This window comes from Vanessa cardui, chromosome 20, assembly GCF_905220365.1.
Source record: "Vanessa cardui chromosome 20, ilVanCard2.1, whole genome shotgun sequence".
NCBI lineage: Eukaryota > Metazoa > Arthropoda > Insecta > Lepidoptera > Nymphalidae > Vanessa > Vanessa cardui.
Window position 1 is genome coordinate 6,839,318 of NC_061142.1, and position 20,137 is coordinate 6,859,454.

General features: G+C 30.6%; 3 protein-coding genes across 3 annotated transcripts; 2 read left to right on the forward strand and 1 right to left on the reverse strand.

Moving 5' to 3' along the window:
* Window positions 1-2,032: 2,032 nt before the first annotated feature.
* Window positions 2,033-2,733, forward strand: LOC124538526. Its single transcript, XM_047115612.1, has one exon. The coding sequence runs from the start codon at window positions 2,070-2,072 to the stop codon at window positions 2,481-2,483; it is 414 nt and encodes a 137-aa protein (XP_046971568.1). The 5' UTR covers window positions 2,033-2,069; the 3' UTR covers window positions 2,484-2,733.
* An 11,529-nt stretch (window positions 2,734-14,262) lies between these two features.
* Window positions 14,263-16,595, reverse strand: LOC124538391 (phosphatidylinositol N-acetylglucosaminyltransferase subunit H-like). The gene is made up of 4 exons (XM_047115438.1): window positions 16,212-16,595; window positions 15,776-15,900; window positions 15,005-15,094; window positions 14,263-14,359 (listed from the first exon to the last, which is right to left on the reverse strand). Exons 1-4 carry the CDS (start codon window positions 16,492-16,494, stop codon window positions 14,279-14,281), a joined length of 579 nt encoding a protein of 192 aa, XP_046971394.1. The 5' UTR covers window positions 16,495-16,595; the 3' UTR covers window positions 14,263-14,278.
* An 803-nt stretch (window positions 16,596-17,398) lies between these two features.
* Window positions 17,399-20,078, forward strand: LOC124538479 (cilia- and flagella-associated protein 36). The gene is made up of 7 exons (XM_047115557.1): window positions 17,399-17,728; window positions 17,924-18,000; window positions 18,259-18,462; window positions 18,540-18,676; window positions 18,753-18,936; window positions 19,289-19,421; window positions 19,890-20,078. Exons 1-7 carry the CDS (start codon window positions 17,620-17,622, stop codon window positions 20,045-20,047), a joined length of 1,002 nt encoding a protein of 333 aa, XP_046971513.1. The 5' UTR covers window positions 17,399-17,619; the 3' UTR covers window positions 20,048-20,078.
* Window positions 20,079-20,137: the final 59 nt, after the last annotated feature.

The window sequence follows — 20,137 nt, forward strand, 5'->3', positions numbered from 1 at the left end:
TGAAAGATTGACTTAGACGAAATTTAAAATGGATTCTTCAGACGTCACGCTAAGTCAATTTTTTCTAAGTCCCAATTCACTATGCTTGCTTGGTTGTACACTACTTTATTATTAGTTACTTACAGTTTGTTCTTCTATGACACAATCACATTCACTTAACTGCCATATTTATATTGACACTTCATCCGACTCGATGCGACCATGAATAAAACACCACTCGTTTCCAAGACAAAGACAGTTTATTAATTTGTATTTTCCAGTGTTATATATTTTCCTTTGACAAAGGATATCGCGATTTAGAAAATCAAACTTTTTGAACAGCGACATCTATTGACACATGTTTAAAAATTATACAGTATAAGATATCGTAAGTGTATGTTTTAATATATGTACCTTAATAAAATATCTAATAATAATAGTACATTTTAAAAATCTAAATATATAATTTCAAAAAATCTAACGGCTTTAAATTCAGGTAATTCTATCATTTCGAAATACAATTTCTTTAAGTCTTGTGCCAATGTAGTCAAGAGAAGTTCGGAACTCTTCGAATTCCAGGTAGTGTTCTACTAAGTGGTTTATCTCACGACAAACTTCGTTACTGATAACTTCCTTGAAATCTTCAAAATTTTCATGGAACAGCTTCATCGGTTAAGGAGCTGAACAGCTGAGCGCTACCGAAGCGAGGAACGTTAGGGCGAACTTCATCTTATCGGTATATGTGTCAAAATTTTGAGAAGGACTCTTTTAAAGTTACTTAAATCATATCAAACTGAGATACAAATAATAGTATGAGTAACGCAGGGTTTGTTTTTTAACTTGTAATTTGAAATAATGATCTTCTAAAAATTTTTTTTTTATTATTTACTAGAAGAAACATACACGTGCCACCCAGGGATAACTGGTCACAGTCTCCAATCCTCATCCGGGAACTAAGATGTCCCAATACCAGTACTAATACGTAGTCGTAATACAGGCATACTCGTACATAGAAAAACTGTTTGGCTGTTTTCTACATCTACGCAATTATATTTTACATTTCGTAATTCCCTAAATTTTCATAATTAATTTGAATGGATTATACTGAAAAATAGTATTCCTTAATTAATATGTGACATACTTACAATTCGTAAAAAGAAACAACAACAGTATGGCATTCGCCATTGTCGTGATTCATGATTTCTATTAAATGTTAAATGCCTAAATCGCAGAGCTCGCAATTTCTATGAACCTCACTATTTCCTACTTTGGTGCAGTCATGGTTCCGGTACAGCTTACTAAATGTATCTCAGGAAGACGCCTAGCTGCTCACACTCAATCACTGACCTTAATGTATTGTGACAAAAATATAACATCCAAAGCCAGTCTAGTGAAACTCAAAATCAAAATCAACTCAACTAAATGTTAACCACTCTTACAAATATGCCCAGGTTTTGGCTAAAATTTTGTTCTGGATGGCTGGGGTTGAAATTGGGATAGAATTGAATTAAGGGTAAGTTTTGAAAATTAATCACAGTACCAAAAAACGTGTTTTAAAAATCGTGTTTATAAATAAAACCTTCCACCTCAATTGTTCAGAGTCATTGTGATAAGTCAATAAAATATTTTAAAAACAATAATGTTCTATACATGATGTATAGAACATTTTTGTAATGATAATAATGTAGCGGTATATTAAAAAAAATCAGTACTTTCCTATGCTCCAGAAAGCACGAAAATATTCTAATACTCCGTTTAATAGATCAAGGCATACCAGATAACCATCTTACCATATTCCATAATTCAATGATTCCTGAAAAATGCAAGCAAAATTCTATTCACTAACATATAGCATACGCAATAATAAAATAATATTTTATTGTACTCCAATTGTACTCATGCGAATTCGAGTAGGGTAGTTAGATAATAATCCAAAACCTTGTTATGTTCTACATACGCTTTGTACGTGCAGCCACTTCAAAATGTCAAATTTGATTTCGACCACCGTCAATGATAAATATATTAAGACACAGTAGTGAACAGCTGAGTCACCACAAGTTTGATATTTAAGGAAAATTTTATAAATAAAAATGTGTGATAAACAATTGGATACATTCGATGAGTCGGCCACGTTATCAGATCGAACAAGCGATGAAGATTTTTTTATCGACGATTATTCACATCTCAGATTATCGTACTATCAACATCGAGGTAACGTAACAAGTGATGATTCAAATACAACACTAAATGAATCTAAAATGGATAAAAACAAGATCGATGATGAAAGACGCAGACTCCGTGAATATTACGTTTCGCAAATACCAGATCTTCCGCACCCGTCGTACACGGTGGCGTCTGTTATAGCTACTGCATCACAAAAAATGAACGGCAACGGTTTCAAATATGAAAAACAAATTGAACAAGGCACTAAACGACAGGACGAAGATAAAGTGAAATTTGATCCCGCCCGAAGGTCTACACTGAAACCTAACGCAATGTTATAATATATTCTCACTAATCATAGTCACTTTGAATTGAATTTTGCTTTTAATAATTAATAAGACATTCATAATTAAGGTCGTTAAATATCCATAAAAATATCCGTTAAAATATCCAAACCAATCTATAAAAGTTCTGATCTATGATACTAAAATGATTTGAAATGATTCATAGTCTAGTACCGTACAATTTACTTAATTTATTATTTAAAATATTATAAAATGATTTGTAGGTTAAAAATAAATATAAATACAATTTGTTCACATTAACAAAATACTTTTAATTATCTATAAAATGTATAATGTTTTGTAAAATTTATATTGGAATAAACACGTTTGATTAAAGTATAAACTGTTGATTTGATTTCCAAAAAAAACTAGCCGAATTATATATTTTCAGAAATATTATGTAGTATATGCTTAATTTCTAATAAAAAAAGACGATTGATAACAATGCAATCTTTAGCAATAGGGACATCTCTCAACTCTGAAATATATATTAATAATTTTTTATAAGTGATATTGATTTTACAAAATTAATTAAATAATTACAATAGAACTGAAATATGTCAGCAATTCAAATAGTGATGATAATATTGAATTGTATTAACGAATGAATAATATTTAGTCACAACTAGAACATTTTATCTGTTTATCTTTACGTCGCATCAGAAAAAGTGGTGGAGGGACAAAACGTATAATTACTGTAGCTAGTGATTTCCCCCGGGTCCGCCGCACTGCAGCGCGGAACATAGCTCTTATCTTGCTGGCTTTTTAAAAAAAAATATATTATTAATTTCTGAACTTAAACCGAGTCGCGAGCTAAAATATATTCTGTGCTTTAGCTAAGCCATATAAATGGCCTGCACACCAAAATGGAGGAGATTCTCTTACTTTGTGTTGTATTTTAAAGCGGAGCTCTTCAAGAAATAACTTATACAACATTTAATATTTAAAAACAATTGACTTTTTTCAAGCGATCCAACCTAATTAATAAAATTTATATTTGTAACTAGATGATAATATTTCCTTTGCTGCATAAAATACAGTTATAAAATTTAATTAAATTTTAATCTTAAAATTATTTACAGTCAATTCTAACTGAATAAATATGCTTTTTGATGTCAGACTAAGAAAAAATACTTTAACAATAAAAAAAAACAACTAAACGTGTGTTCTTTAGTGTTTTGGCAATATATATTAGTAACTTTGCTTCTTGTTTCAGTTGATACCTTCGAGACTTTTAACAATCATGAAAAACGCTCAGTAATTCTGAAATTTCTTCCGTAGGGAACACTATTTATAAGGTCCTAAGTTAAAGCGAACTGTCAAACAAGTAGCCTCGGGGAAAAAAGTTAGGAATGGCGGTAAAGTTCCTTAACGTGTCTTTATTTCTGATTTTGAGAACTTTCTACGTAATGATTTCTTACAATTATTATTAGGTTTTTTGAATTGAGATTTAATCTTAAACATCTCAATTTAGTCGTTCAGTGAAAAATATTTGATTTTACTTTTTATTGTTGATTGATTAACGTACTACCTAAAAGTTTACCGTCAAGATTTATTGTGAACTAGCTATACCCGCCCGCTTCGCTGGGCATTATTATTAGAAAAATATTTTTTTAATTTTTCATTTTGTAATTAATTAGCGATACAATGTACTAATAATCAAGGAATATGCGAGATCTAATGAAATACTTAAAATTATTTCATTTAATATTCGTCAATGATGTTCTCGATAGGCTGCAGATTGGTCATAACACCCATAAAATTATTTATCAAGATCATATCTTCTTTTTTTGGAATCCGGAAACAGATATGATTTATGGGAATGTTTTTGTTGGTGTAATCTCGATGTAAAGTTGGTACGATGAAAATTTTAATTAAATTTCTATAGCCTAGAAAAGTTTGTATCACACCAAAAACGTCCTCTATTATCCGGTTCTATCAAATATCGATGATATAACATTTACAACCTAGTCATCTGTATGTATCTCGTAAATAAATGTACCCTTTGGCTCGAAGTTTTGATTGGTTGCATCGAATGTAGCTTAATCCTTCGTTCTCGACCATAGCGTACATGTCAACAATGAATTTTTAAAACAGTTGACGATACTTCAGAATATGGTTAGATTGATTATCTCTAATTATACGATACGCATAAAAATCAAACTCTTCGATGTCACAGAGCCAGTCGTGAGATTATTTTGATACAGTCCGAGATGATACCCATTTTCTGCTCGCATAATCATAATTAATCGTAATAATTGTCATACGATTGATATTTTTCAGCGACACCTTGATTGTTTTTGTGTCGCTTAGTGATAACAATACCTCGTTTTGTAATTTCTGTTACAGTCCGACAATTAAAGCTGTGACTTCAGGAGCTATGGAAGCTTTAATACGCCTTTTATGCTCTGCGTTCTATCTGCATTGATAATTACTTTGAATCATTTGTTGTTTCACTATCTAGAGCAGTTTTAGGCATAATCCTAGATTTAGCGATGATTTCTCGATTAGTTGTGGTACTGAACATGCATCAAAGATCAATCTTTTTCTACGTTGTCCGTGAAATAAATGTCCAGAAATTGGGGATTTTATTTAGATACTAGAAGAAGTGAACCAATCATATGATACACTTTAAACGTAGACGCGAAATTATTGTATTGTACAGTGTTTGTTACTCCAAAATATGTCATTTAAAAGCATAAATTGTAATTTCTAATATACTGAAGGAAATATTTAGACTCCTTAATAATTCCCGTAACGTAGGTAAGAAGAGGTTCTGGTGGTTCAACCAGTTGTGGTAAATACATTTTACCAGTGCAGTAGCATATACCAGCAGTTTATTTAGTGTGACAATATGGGCATACTGGACAATATATTCATTGGACCAATGATCACATCGGGATTCATCTTGTTATCATAACCTATAGAGTAATTGAAGGCTGATTTATTGAGATTGGTTCTAGTTCTTGACTTAGTCTTTTTTAATCATTCATCATCCAGTAATTGGGCTTGTCAGGTTTATCAGTATCTCTTGATAAATATGCTTGTTCGAAGATCTGGAACTTGATCATTTCGTTGACTAACTGTTTTGGCAGCTCTTAAAGTAGAAATTCGGATTATATTTGTTTCTAAACGTATTTCTTGTGGGGGTGTTGTTTTCGTAGGTCTTTTGGATGACGCTACGCATATATTGTTGATACTCCGATCTTTTGTTTCTTCAATTGCATGTTGGTGTGTTGTTTCCGTAGCTCTTTTGGATGACGCTACGCATATATTGTTGATACTCCGATCTTTTGTTTCTTCAACGGCATGATGGTTTATATTTATATAAATAAGTTGTTTTTTTTGGTTAAGTGTCTTACGTTTACATTTTATACTAAAGATTCATTGTTATTGGAGTTATGAGTATACTTACCAATTATGATTATTGTTTACTTTCTTATAATCAAAACAGATAATCACTTCTTCCCATATATGTAATTTATAATAATTATCTCAATTTAAAATGACAATTATTATTGTAGTGATATGTTATATTTATTGGCATATGACGGAAATGAAATTAGTTCTAATGCTTTTTGAATAGATTTTCATTTTTTATTTCATATTTAATAATTATCGGTTGATCGGAATATAAATGTATCGTGATACACGTAAGGGCCATCTGTTGGTTATTTTTAATGATACGAATGAAATAATTACTTTCTCCATAAAACAATAGATAAAAATACCAATTTTCATAATGATCGATCAAATAGTTTCTGAGTTTATCGATGACACATATGCAAACACATCCTTTTGGCTATCTATATATACTTTTGTACGTACAGATAGCCAATGATTTGTGCAAGTACATGTTTTTCCTGTATGCCAATTTTTATAATGACACAGACACACAAAAAATTCAAAAATGGTAAAAATTAAGTCAGTCAAAGAACACATGACGAATTACGACAAAAATAAGTGTACAGACAGACTCTAGAGATTTATATAACAGTATAGATTTAGTACTCACGTGCGATAGCTTTATTATAAGCGTATTTTATGTATAACTTTGGTGTTTCTATACCGATTTCTATGATTTTTTTATGGAATAGTTAATACTGTTAACTTTTGTAATTTGGGATGATTGAGAGTGTTATAAACGTAGGAATAGACAAATATAATCAGAAAGCTTCGAACTACTAAGCTATTGGGAGTGACACGTGTTATTGTGAGTCAACCATAAAAGATAGACATAGGCTGTCATGGGATATTTTTTGTACAATTTTAAGGAAAACATTTCCGTAATACATGATTTCTGTGTAGCTTTAACCATTAAGGCTACACACGCGACGGAAGCTCAAAATATGGGGTAACTTTCCCGTTTTTCAGACATTTCCCTTCAGTGCTCTGCTCCTATGGACTTTAGCGTGATGAAAAGTATACTATAACCAGCTCAGGAGTATGAAAAATAATTGTACCAAGTTCCGCTAAAATCCGTCGAGTAGTTTTTGTTTTTATAACGGTTATATGGACAGACAGACAGACAGACAAAAATTTTACTAATTGCATTTTTGCCATCAATATCGACCCCTGATCACCCCCTGATAGTTATTTTGTAAAAATATTTCATGTACAGAATTGACTTCCCTGCAGATTTATTATAAGTATAGATTAAAAAAAATAGAAATTACAAAATGATATAATGACTTCTTTATTATGAGTTACTCCATTTGTCAACAACATTCCTTAAAAATTTTGTTCGGCGGATTATTAGTTAAAACGAATTTCCATCTTTCTGTTGACATTAATTTAAAATTTGAAGAAAGAAAAAGAATTTTATGTAAATAATAAAATTTATAAATAACTATCTATTGTAACAAAAATTATGATAATGTAGTTATGTTATCTAGTAATTTGAAAAAATAACATAAGGAAAGTCCAATCGGGATTAGGTTCGCCTACTTTACATAATAAGGCAGGCCTTAAAAAAGATCCTCGTGTTATTAGCATATAGATTGTGTGCGTGAAGACAACGCAATCAATCAACCGTTCGCATTAACATGCTACCTATATAACCTGTTTCTTCTTGAAGATTACATATTCGATTTACTTACAATATTTATTGATTCCCTATATAACGGAATCCGGATATCTGCTATAATAAAAACGCTTGTGTATTTTTTTTTATTTTATTTAACTAATGTTTGCTTTGTAATTACAATATAAACTGATCGCGAAATATTTTCATAAAGTTTTTCTTTTTTTTTTAATGTTTGTGTTGCCACTATTATAAAGTATCTCAAATGTAACAATAAATTTATCAAACATGATAAAAAACGACTTATAAATACATTACGTGATTTTATTAAAAACATGTTACTTTAAAATAGTACACAGAGAAACTTAAACAGCGACGCTATATCGATGCAGATTAATTAGCATTTATATTGAGCAGCGTAGCCCTAAAGACTGCTTTAAATTTTAGAATATACTCTGCGGAGACGTGGACAAAAATAAGGAAACAAAAATCCTTTTACATTAAAGCACCAACTAATACAGCAGAACGTTTTAAATATGGATGAAATAATTACAAAGACTTAACGACATACGATACAATTTATACTTTTTTTTAAATAGTAAATACGAGACAGAATCATATAATATTAGAATTTAATATTTAAAACGTTCTTGTTACTTAATTTGTAAATATGTGTGAGACCTATAAATTAAAAATAATAATCTTAAATGGCAATATATAATTTTAAATGGCAACACACCTTAAACGTGCAGTTTTGTGAATAATATACACATAAAAATATGTATCTTCGAAAATAAGATAACATTGAACGTCATAAACAAATCTTATCTTTCCCGCTGTATATATTAAGGCTTCTCAAAGTAATATCCAGTTGCCCATACCTAACAAGCAAGGCTGGAGAAGTTGAACTCCAACATAATTTAAAATTCTAAAGTCCACACCAATATGAAGTTCACCAAGCTATATTAACCTGATGCTGGGTATACGAAATTTTCTGTAATAGCTCCCAACGTAGCGTACTTGAAATTTAATATAGGGTCGGACGCTACTCGCATGCAACGAAACCCAATAATCTTGGCCAGAAACTAATTTTCTTGTTTGTAAACAAATTAATCTGCAAATGTTGCATGTCTGGAAAATTGTATATCTCTTGATATTTACCTTTCGTATCGAATTTATATTACGTAATTTTGATTCAATTCGTTTTAGTTTATGTAGTTGAAATTTAATATTCTATGTTTATTATTATTTGATAAGGTAAATAATATAGTCTTACTGAACCGTCCTGGCTTCGCCCGGATGTAATACCTATAAATATACTATAGATTGTCTGTATGTACAGTCACAGTGAGATAACCTTCGTCAGTTTTAAAAATAATTCTTTTATCAAGTCTTAAACTCTTACCTACCTTACCTTTTGAATCTTAATATCAAATCTTTAGATGCAATGTGTAATTCTTGATCAGTAAAGCAGTTTATCGCTTTTTAAAGTGTCCTTCTCTTACCCCGACTGTACAACATTCAAAGCTCTTTGTCGTTAAACAATAAAAACCGCTATGACCGTGAACTATAAATCTATAACTTCTTCGAAAATATTCATTTAAATTACATTCTGTAAATATTGATCTGTATTAAATGCACGATGTTTCTAAGGTATTTCATTGGATAAGGATTAATGCTGTATTGCTTGAAATCTCTTCGTTATTAAGTTATTATTTGTCCTTAAAATAAAGGTTAATGAAATAATTTAAAAAAAAAAATAACACCGACTTCAAAGTGATCACTAAAAAAGTAATAAAATAATTTTATTTAAACACATATTATTGAAATCGGCTGATCGTATGTAAATATTTCTACATTTTATTTTCCACTCAAAATTGTCCGACTTCAATAATACGTTTTTAAATCAAATTATTTTATTACTTTTTTAGTGATCACTTTGAAGTCGGTGTTATTTTTTTTTTAATTATTTTATTTTACTCTTTCTAGTGTTATTTTCTCAAAATAGAAATTAAAAGTCCTTATGTAACAAATGGTTATTTGTTGTTTTTTTCAAATAGCGCTGAACCTATTTCAATAAAATTTACAATAATATATACCAAACAATAACATAACAAAATAAATGTTTAGTGAACCTGTACTTCTCTTCATAAAAGCTACGAAGAGTAGTATAAATCCATATATTAATGTTCAAAGAACTATTTCCTAACTTTTAGTAATTGAGGACTTACACCTTCCATCATCAGCTCAGCAGTATAATATTATGATTGCCAAAAGCAAATGCCATTCTATCTCATATAATATGTTTAATTATATCACTTTAGAAAAATCTAAAATTATCAGTGTTTATCTATTATATTACACATAAAAAACTTGCCCTTGAATCACTCCATCTATTAAAAAAACGCATCAAATTCCGTTACGCTCCGTTAAATATCTTTACGGGGCGGATAGACAACGAGAGGCGAATTTGTTTTACACTATGTAATGATGATATTCAACTTAATTATAAATTATTATCAGGAAAAAATAATCACAGAATGTATATTTACAATTTAACATTTTATTACTTTATTATAGTGCTTCCTCCTGGAATAATATTTTGATTTTAATTTTTGATGAAATACTTGTTGATTATTTTAATTGGAGAAACAAAATGTTCAAAATAAATAATAAAATTTGATACCTTTTACATTGACACTCTCATATCATGATAAGATTATATTTATGAGGATTTATACGACTTAACTACAGCAACGGCCGTTACTAACGCCGTTAACACAATCGTTTAAAGATAAAATGGTTTCTCATACGTAGATAGACAAGCCAATTAGATAAAAATCTATCTAATATCCTTAAAATAATAAGATTGAATACTAAATTTAACTGAGAAAACATTATAATAAAAATTTCATAGCAACTGAAAAATATTGTTAATGTTACCTAGGTAAGTTTTTTTCTTTTACATAATCGTAGGTAAGGTTTCTGCGTAAAAATAGTAGGAATCTAGTTTTTCTTCTGGGTAGGTAGTGGTTAATACCGCTATCAATAATTGGCACCGGTAGAAATTTTATCCATCCTTTACATCGCCAATACCCCATCAACGTTGCTAACTAATTTTTCAGTGGTTTGGAAAGCATCACTGCATTTCCATATGCTTAATTTGACTTTTATAGTTCATCTTGTGCTCTGCGCTAAAGGAAAACATCGAGAGGAAACCTGCGTGTGTCAAATTTCAAAGTTATTCTGCCACACATTATTCGGTCAAATAAAAGCCTTCTATTCTTATTGACCAGTTAATTATATTAAAGATATCTGTATCATCTCAACCATGTTTTTTGGCGACTTAATAAATTGAGAAATACAATATCCTTATTAATTGTTTATAAAAGTTGCGTAATTTGTCTCTTTTTAGGTTTTAAATTTAAGGCATTAGCAGTCATCACCCGTCTGAGACCGTGCTTGCCTAATACGTAGGCTTTTGTTACGTATACGAACGCCTCTTTTACAATTTTTCTATCTATACTTACATTATATAACATTAAGTATAGTATAAATACCTACTTATTCTTATATAACGAAAGAATATAACGTTCGTTACTAACGCCGTTAAGAACAGACGTCAAAGATAATACGCTTCTTCAAACGATCTTGATAGACAAGATAAAAAATTATCTATGTTCCTCGAAATACTCTGATTAAATATTACTTTTAAGTGTAGCTCGCAGACGGATTAATGATTTCCTGTAGGTATAAAGTGTTTCATGATAACCCGAAATAATAATTTGAAAAACATTAATATATATATATATATATATATATATATATATATATATATATATATATATATATATATATATATATATATATATATATATATATATATATATATATATATATATGATTTTACGTACTAAATAATAAATTTGTGTAATTTGACTGTATTTATGTTACTGTTTTGACTTTTTTCTTATTTAGCAGCAACTTTAAATCGAAGATCGCGTTTTTCAATCCTAGTCAGTACTACTTTTTCTTTTTTTTTACCCATGTTAAGCACATTATTTAAAATATTATTCTATTGCAGTAAAGGTATGAAGTAGCCGCATTGTGAAGATATCCCGGTCTAACTGTGTAACGTTTACGGAATGTTACTTTATAGATTAAATAATCATTTAGTTCAATCTTAATTAACATGTTTTTATTTGTTATTTATTATTCAAGTCACTAAAACTTATACAAATAGTCCCATTTATTCCATTACTACATTTACATGTGAAATAATTTACCCGTTTAATGAATCTAACATAACGAAAATGCGAGTGATTTGTGCAATCCACGAAGATCAGCTACCTACAGCCAGTCCCACCCGAATCTAATTAGGTAATTGAAATCATTCGACGGTGTATTCCGGGAAGCGTCACGTCGTCAATTAGTGCACATTCGCTCGCTGGAATATGCGACGCCATTTTGCGCTAACTGCTAAGCGTCATTTGAGCGATATCAGGGTTGCTACAAATAAGATGATAATTAATATAAAATTGGCGTAATTTATCGTAACACTCTAGAATCTAGATGCCAACATTTGGATGCGGCATTTATACTACCTATGCATAATACTAAAACTATTTTCATCTACCGAAATGCTTGCTTGCGCCACAAGTTCTGTATGCCCAATGATCCAGCACTATGTGGCCTAGTCATGATGACAAAGTTTGGCTTAACTGATTGTTTTTTATGTTTAAGTTTGTTTAAAAAAAATAATGATATTATTATTTTAGCATTTTGTCAATTAATGTATGTGTAAACCTACATTAGAAACATATATATAGAACAAAACTTCGTTATTAAATATAATTGTCTTGAGAATCAAAATGAATGCCATTACCCAATACCATTGTCATTCCTAATTAGTATTTTTATACCATTGCTTCCCCAATCATCTTCATAAGCCTAAACTAGGTAAAATACTAGTTATTCAATGATGCTAAACGCTTATATCAAACGCATCCTTATCGTTTAATGAATGTACGAATTTGACATTTTAATTAAGGTATCGGATCGCGTAATTACACGGCAGTTGTGAACAAGCGGTGTATCAATTTGCGCTCTGCGACGCACAAGCAACGCTTGTTACGGAAAACCAATGGAGCGGTTTAGCATGTCACTCCTGTTTTTGGCAATGTACAGAATCGAGATACAAGGAGAGAACAAATTGGAAAACGTACTCCAAATACCGTCTGTTTTGCTAGCGACGACAATTTGCTAGACGTAAACTCGGGACGGACTATAAATATAGGGCCATATCGACGCTCAATCATTCCGTGATGCGTTGTTCGTACCTTTTCATTACGTCAACAGAATGGCTTAAGTAGAGCGTTCGATTTAAATACCGCTGTAGGCTTATGGTCAAGATGACATATCTTCAGAAATGTTAATTTGTGGACTACATTACAAAATATATTTATTAAGTAATAAATGATTAGATAATAGTGAGGCGCGATGGCCCAGTGGTTAGAACGCGTGCATCTTAATCGATGATTGCGGGTTCAAACCCAGGCAAGCACCGCTGAATTTTCATGTACTTAATTTATTTATAATTCATCTCGTTTTCGGCGGTGAAGGAAAACATGTAAAATTTCGTAGAAATTCTGCCACATGTATGTATATTCAACCAACCCGCATTGAAACAGCGTGGTGGAATATGTTCCAAAGGGAGAGGCCTTAGACCAGCAGTGGAAAATTTGCAGGCTATTGTTGTAGGTAATAAATACACATCTTAAATTATTCTTTACGGTACTCAGTACGGTACTGTTACAACTCCATATTTGTTTACGAGAAATTAAAACTCTGATATATCACCACATTACATTATGGCTTCTTTATAAAACTCGTATAAGTATTAAAGTAATTGTAAATATCCCACTGCTAGGCGAAGATCTTTTTAAGAAGAAATTTTGGAATTTATTCCATATTTGGAATGTTGGTTGGTAGATTTAAATATGGCAGACAAGTTATCGCTCGCGGCTTTGCTCAAGTTTTAGGGTGATGGTTGTCATGAGTTGGGTAAAAAAGGAGCCTGTCCTTACTTTTTTCCTGTTTTCATCAAATTCGGTTCATTGGTACGGTTATTACCTACTATTGGTGGTTACACATTAATAATATTAATAGTATTTTCATAAAATATAAATAAATTACATTTGTTATGTTATTCAAGCTACGAAGGGTCATTTTTTTTATGTTATAGGTAGGCGGACGAGCATATGGGCCACCTGATGGTTAGTGGTCACCATCACCTATAGGCAATGACGCTGTAAGAAATATTAACTATTCCTAATATCGTCAATGTGCCACCAACCTTGGGAACTAAGATGCTATGTCCCTTGTGCCTGTAGATACACTGGATCATTCACCCTTCAAACCGGAACACAACAATAATGAGTTCTGTTATTTGGCGGTAGAATAACTGATGAGTGGGTGGCACCTACCCAGACGGGCTTGCACAAATCCCTACCACCAAGTAAATTTCAGCTTAAATAGGATTATTAAAAGAAAACAATTACGGCATATACTAGATTAAGATTAAACTAAATTAATAAATTCCAGAAACGATAACAAAATTTTATTTAAATTTACTAACATACATAACAAATAATTTAATGACTTAAAAATATTATTTAAAACTATTTGGTTGAGTAATTTGACAAGCTTATTTTATTAAAATTAAAATATATCAAATAAAAAATCACATTTTTGACTATTTCATCTGCATTCATTTCCTAGAAGATATTTTCAACAGCTCTTGCAGTTCAGAGTAAATTGTCTCCAGCATGAGAAGCCGTGGTTTTGTGTACTACAACAAAAAAATATAAGAAAATATATCAGTTTCCACGACAAAAAATATCATAAAACTACAAGATCAATAAGTTGCTTGATATTTTATATTTGAGTGTTGCTATGCTCTAAAATATGTGAAGAATTATGTATTAAATTATGCTGAATGTTTTGCTTTCTTCTCTAATCCAATATTCTCTCTCTTCTCCAGTATTTTTATTGAATACAAATATATTTTTAAAGAGGCGGTAATCTTAATCATATGGCCTATTACAAACAGGCATGTTAATTGACCGAAACCAACAATACAAATTCAATCATAATTTTGTTTGATGCTTGGCTTTTTATTGTGTATATTGTGCCTGAAACATGTGTTGTGTTGTGCCTGGCACTTAGTTGCCCGAGGGCAATTGTATTCTATGGCCTCAAACTTTATACTTTAAAAAGTTTATTGTGCCTCTTCATATTACACAAAACTAATTTTAATTGAATTTCTTATACCCCCTTTGGTAAAAGAGAAGACAATGTATTTGTTTATAAATTTAAAATTCCAGACTTCTTAATCAAAACATGGTAACTTTAACATGTGACAATGTTTATAACTAATTTACAATAAATTTCTTTAACAATTTACAAAGAAAATAGAAATAAAATAATACAATACCTTAAACAGTGGTATTAATCTTATAGGCTCCGTGTCTTGCCCTGAACTTCCAGTTTTGACAATAAGTGTAAGGAAATATAAAACACGATTCTGAAAAAATATAGTCATTGATTTATTTTTTTAGACATAACAAAATAATACTTTGGCACTATTCAATTACTGACTTTATTTTCTCATTATTTTCCAATACTAATTATTATTATTCGAGCATGAATATTAATAAATATATTTTAATGTTTACAGTCCTTAGTTGATGTATGGTTATGTATCACCTACAAAAACACTTAGTTTTGTTTGAGTCCCGCTTTAAGTTATGTGAGAGCTTGTTTACAGGATCAAGATAGATACCATCTGGACTTCAAAAGCTAATGGCACATTGGCAATGTAAGAAATGGTTAATAGATCCTACAGATCCATGTCAAAGGCCTAGAGGTGACTGCTTATTAACAGATTGCCTATTTAACCATACCCACCAATATTCTAAAATATATGTTTTGGTATGATTTCATGATGATTGATTTTGTTTATAATAACTGTTATATCAATGAAACAAAATAAATTGAAAAAGATCAATATTTTATCTAATACAAGATTAATTTATAGGTCCATTGATTATGGATCATAGTCTTTCTGTATGAGTAAGTTGGGCACTTAAAATTTTATTCAATACTTTCTAAAATTATGCCATAAATTTAGCTATGCCTAAAATTTGCTTTCACATTTTTTACAATAGTTAAAGTAATATATTTTAAGTTCAGTTCATATGCTTACCAGTTTTATAACTTCATTAATAATAACATCATCAATACATGCCCATGGCACAAAATAATCTTCTCTGCCAAAGACATACTTCACAGAACTTTGAACACCAACTGTTGGAATTACTAGAACACTTTCTGAAAATAATATAAATAATGTTATAAACTTTGTGTGATTATGAGTGTTTAAAATCTGTTTTTAATGTAAGAAAATAGGTCTATACTCGAACTCTATAATACAGAATGTTTTGGTGTAGGGAGTGCCAACATTATTTATGTAAACAATTTTAGTGTGTAAATAAGTAATTTATTTACTTAAGGTTTCATGTCTCATAAATCGATAATGATTAATAAAATTTAAATTAATTAGATATAATAACGAACGACGTTAAAAGCTGGTAGGGTGTATAATTATTTGTTATAATGATATAAATTTATGCATATTTAACCTGATTGAACACTGTGTGTTATCCAGAAGAAAACCAAGAATGATAGTACAATTATTATAATTAACATCGCCTGTACACTTATACGGACATAAAACATAGTGATAATATTAAATATGATGGCAAAAATTAATGATTTTAAGGGCCATTTAGACTTTTTTTCCTTATTCTTGTAAGATATTGTAAATCGTTGGGAATTCGGTGTATTACAACGACTATCCACTTGTAAGGACAAATTTACACCGTTTACATTTTCATGATTTATAATTTTTGAAGTATTTGACATTTTCAACTGCAATTAAATTTAAATTGTCCTATAATACTTATATTTATTTAAAACATTATTATTTGTTATGATATAGATTACAGATGTGATGCTTCTGAAAGTGTTGCAAGAAACATAAATATTTTACCCTTAAATCCTCTAACTATTACCAACAGAAAATAAAAAATTGCCATTAAATAAAACGAAAATAAAATAGTGGCATATTATTTAGCACTGATTATTTGTAAAATTTCCTTGTAGAATTTTACTATGCTGTAATATTTGAATTTGTTTGAACTCCGATTAATATTATAAACTTAAAAAAAAAATACTTAGAAAATAAAGCTCCACCGAAAAGAGGAAATAGAGCCAGATAGAAGCTAGTAATCAAAACTTGAAAAAAAGTACTATTATGAATTTATGAGTCGCAGATTCATCTGTAAATATTATGTTTATGAATGTGAATATAAGCCGTAGCCAGAACGTTGGGGGTTTTCGTATCCAAACCTAATAAAGACCTTCATATACCTATTACTACCTTAAACTCATACAGCAGGAGCCTTCAACCCGTAGATAATATTCATATAGTTACATCATTTCATTCATTTATTTCCTTCAGTCACATATTACCAACAAAACATTAATATTCGATTATGTTTGCTTTCCAATCGTATAAACTTCGTAAGTGAAAAGATCTATTACTGCATATAAATTATTAACTTCTCAAAATCAATAAGTGATACCAATTAATTTTGTTAATGCCAAGATATTAAACCTACATAATTATGTACAACAAGGATCGGAACTTTCCTCTTTATACTAATAATCATTTCAGACATAATATGCTTCACAAAAATACATTTGAAGATGCCAATCTGCTTTAAATTGAAACTACATATATCAATTCAAAAGTGTTTCAAAGTTTCTATCATTCATTAAAACAATATACACCTTGCAGTTATAATTTTGCCGATGCCTGAAACTATGTACTATTTTAAACAAAAAACTAGGTAGCCATAGTAACCAGAGTACAAATAAAAATTAAATGTCAAGGTAATTGTGTTAGTAAAGTCCAGTGTAATTTAGTTATTAGTCCAGTTCTTATTGCAGTATCGGTAAGACTGATACCTCCGATACATTTATACAATGGATAATCTGGAGAATAATGCTTGGGTTTTTGATTCCTTGGTCGGCTTTCTACACGGGCCAGTGTGGAATATACCATTACAAACATTTATAGAGGAAAAATCTTTGCGTGAGTACTCGTTAGAACGAAGATAAAATTAAAAAGCCATAATGCGCTTCAGTATTGATTTTCATCATTTGTTTCGAAAAGCTGCAGCTATTTCGTTTTGTTAATATAATACAAACATTGTGCGCTCCACAATATGAACACAAATGTTAATCAAACAATTTTCCAATTTTAAATTTATTATATATTTTTTTTTAGCTTTTGAACCTACTGATGATGGTGAAGTACTGGACAGGCCGGAATACAAAAAGATTCACAGTGAATATCGGAATTTGGTAAATAACTTGTATTTGAAATCCATTGTTAAAAAATTGTAAACTAATTTAAATTAAGGTGCTTTTTTAAAATATTATATAATATTCATTACTTCCCTACTTCTAGTCTGTTCTTTCTTTTTAGATTAGAACTATTTATTTCTGCAATGTGGAAATTGCAGTGCAGTTATTTCTTTCGCTTGATTAAGATTGCTTTAGAAAAATTATCGTTGTTATAATGTATTGTGTAATACTTATAGTAAAATATTCATTATCAAGGTGGATGTTATGCTGGGTTCATTCATGGACGATATCGGCATATCCGCTGACCAGTTTGAAGCAGCTTGCCGTCTATCAGCACACGATCTAGCTGGACTACCCGCTTATTTCCACAAGCGTCTCTTTGAGCAAATATGGGCGGCAAATGACTACGAGATGTTCGTCAAAATGATGACCCACAAAAATGTTGAACTACAGTTACAAGTAACATTAATTTATACGAATGAGATTTTGTTGCTAATAACTTATAATATAATACATCGAAATATTTTTTTATATAGGCTTTAGAACTAATAGAAAAACGATTTGGGACTATGCCTAATTTGTTTTCCACGGAACCAGAAGATTTACAATCTTCACACATCGATGAACGTTCCGATTGGCCGGATAATGATGACGTCATGACAGAAATAAAAAAGTCCGTTTTTATATCGTGCTTCTAAATGTATTCCGTTATTTATTTTATTTTTAAATATTAAACATATTTTTAATAGATTGCAACTGGAAGACATTGAAGTGAAAAACGAAATATTATCGGTACCCCCTGAAGAAATGGTAGCCCAGAAACAAACTCTGTTAAGCAAATTACACCACATTGAAAAAAAAGAAAATAATGTGGAGAAAAAGACTGAAATAGTGAATTTTAAAGAAGAACCTGTTATACCGAAAAAAGTAGAGGTACTACATAATTTGTATTATGAAACTAATGATTTTTTTTAATAGCAAACGTGGGCAAGGCAAAGGTATTGCCAATGAAAAGTCATATTTGAGATACATTTTATTTTAATCGGTCTCATTTAAATTTAACAAAAAAGTTATTGTCGTAGCTTTAGTTTACTCGTAACTGCATCGGCTGTCTGTCAGTGAAAATCCCCGTCAAAATAGGTCCAGCCGTGTCAGATTAGCCGGAACAAACAGACAAATACCGTAACAAAATATTATTTTTCATACACATGCATGTATATATGTAATATTTTATAGTCCTGTGTGCAGATATTAATATATAGATGTTAGAAAAGATATTTTATAGGTAAGCGAAGAAGAAATTCGAGCTCGACAAGAATATTTAAAGCAACAGCGAGATAAACTTCTAGCATTGAAGAAACAAGTACGCGAAAAGAGACTCGACGTCGCGAAGAACGAAGGCGAGTCAGAAAGTAACGGTAAGGTTTCTGACACACATTTTTTATCATCGCGTGCTCTCTTGAATACAATCGCGAATACATTGACTTACAGCTTACCTTTTTTTACGCTTATTTAAGAAGTTCTTTATAGTTATAATTTATATTACTTGACTTTATTTACTTGGCTGTAGGGCTTTGAGCAAGCCTGTCTGCGTAGGTACCACACACTCATCAGTTATTCTACCGCCAAACAACAATACTCAGTATTATTGTGTTCGATTATATTATTGTGTTCGATATATTGTGTTCGTGTTTGAAGGGTAAGAATCAGTGTAACAACAGTCACAAGAGACATAACATCTTAGTTCCCAAGGTTGGTGGTACATTGACGATGTAAGAAATATTTCTTACAGCGTCATTGTCTATGAGGCCCATATGCTCGTCCGCCAACCTATAACATAAAATAAATAACAGAAAATCATTATTTATATATTTTTTTATGTAAAGTTGGCGAAGGCTCCAAAACCTTCGCTAGGCCACGGTCTGCTCGCATCGCACAAGCGGCGCTCGCGGGCGCCACACCTGCGCCGCCGCCAGACGCAATGCAACTAAGAAGAGCTCTTGCCTCTAAATTGAAAAATGAAGTTGTCGACATTAAGCATTAATTTTAATTCTCTCCTTTAACTTGATTCGAATAAATGTTATATGTACTAAACTTTCTCATTTTGGAATTTCATCATGATATAACCATAGAT

Coding starts and splice junctions, on each gene's coding strand:
- LOC124538526 (XM_047115612.1), top strand. CDS start 2,070: ATGTGTGATAAACAATTGGATACATTCGATGAGTCGGCCACGTTATCA.
- LOC124538391 (XM_047115438.1), bottom strand. CDS start 16,494: ATGTCAAATACTTCAAAAATTATAAATCATGAAAATGTAAACGGTGTA. Junction 15,901..16,211: donor AACACACAGTGTTCAATCAG/GTTAAATATGCA, acceptor TATTATTTTCAG/AAAGTGTTCTAGTAATTCCA. Junction 14,360..15,004: donor GATTAATACCACTGTTTAAG/GTATTGTATTAT, acceptor TTTTTGTTGTAG/TACACAAAACCACGGCTTCT.
- LOC124538479 (XM_047115557.1), top strand. CDS start 17,620: ATGGATAATCTGGAGAATAATGCTTGGGTTTTTGATTCCTTGGTCGGC. Junction 18,677..18,752: donor GTCATGACAGAAATAAAAAA/GTCCGTTTTTAT, acceptor TATTTTTAATAG/ATTGCAACTGGAAGACATTG. Junction 19,422..19,889: donor AGGCGAGTCAGAAAGTAACG/GTAAGGTTTCTG, acceptor TTTTATGTAAAG/TTGGCGAAGGCTCCAAAACC.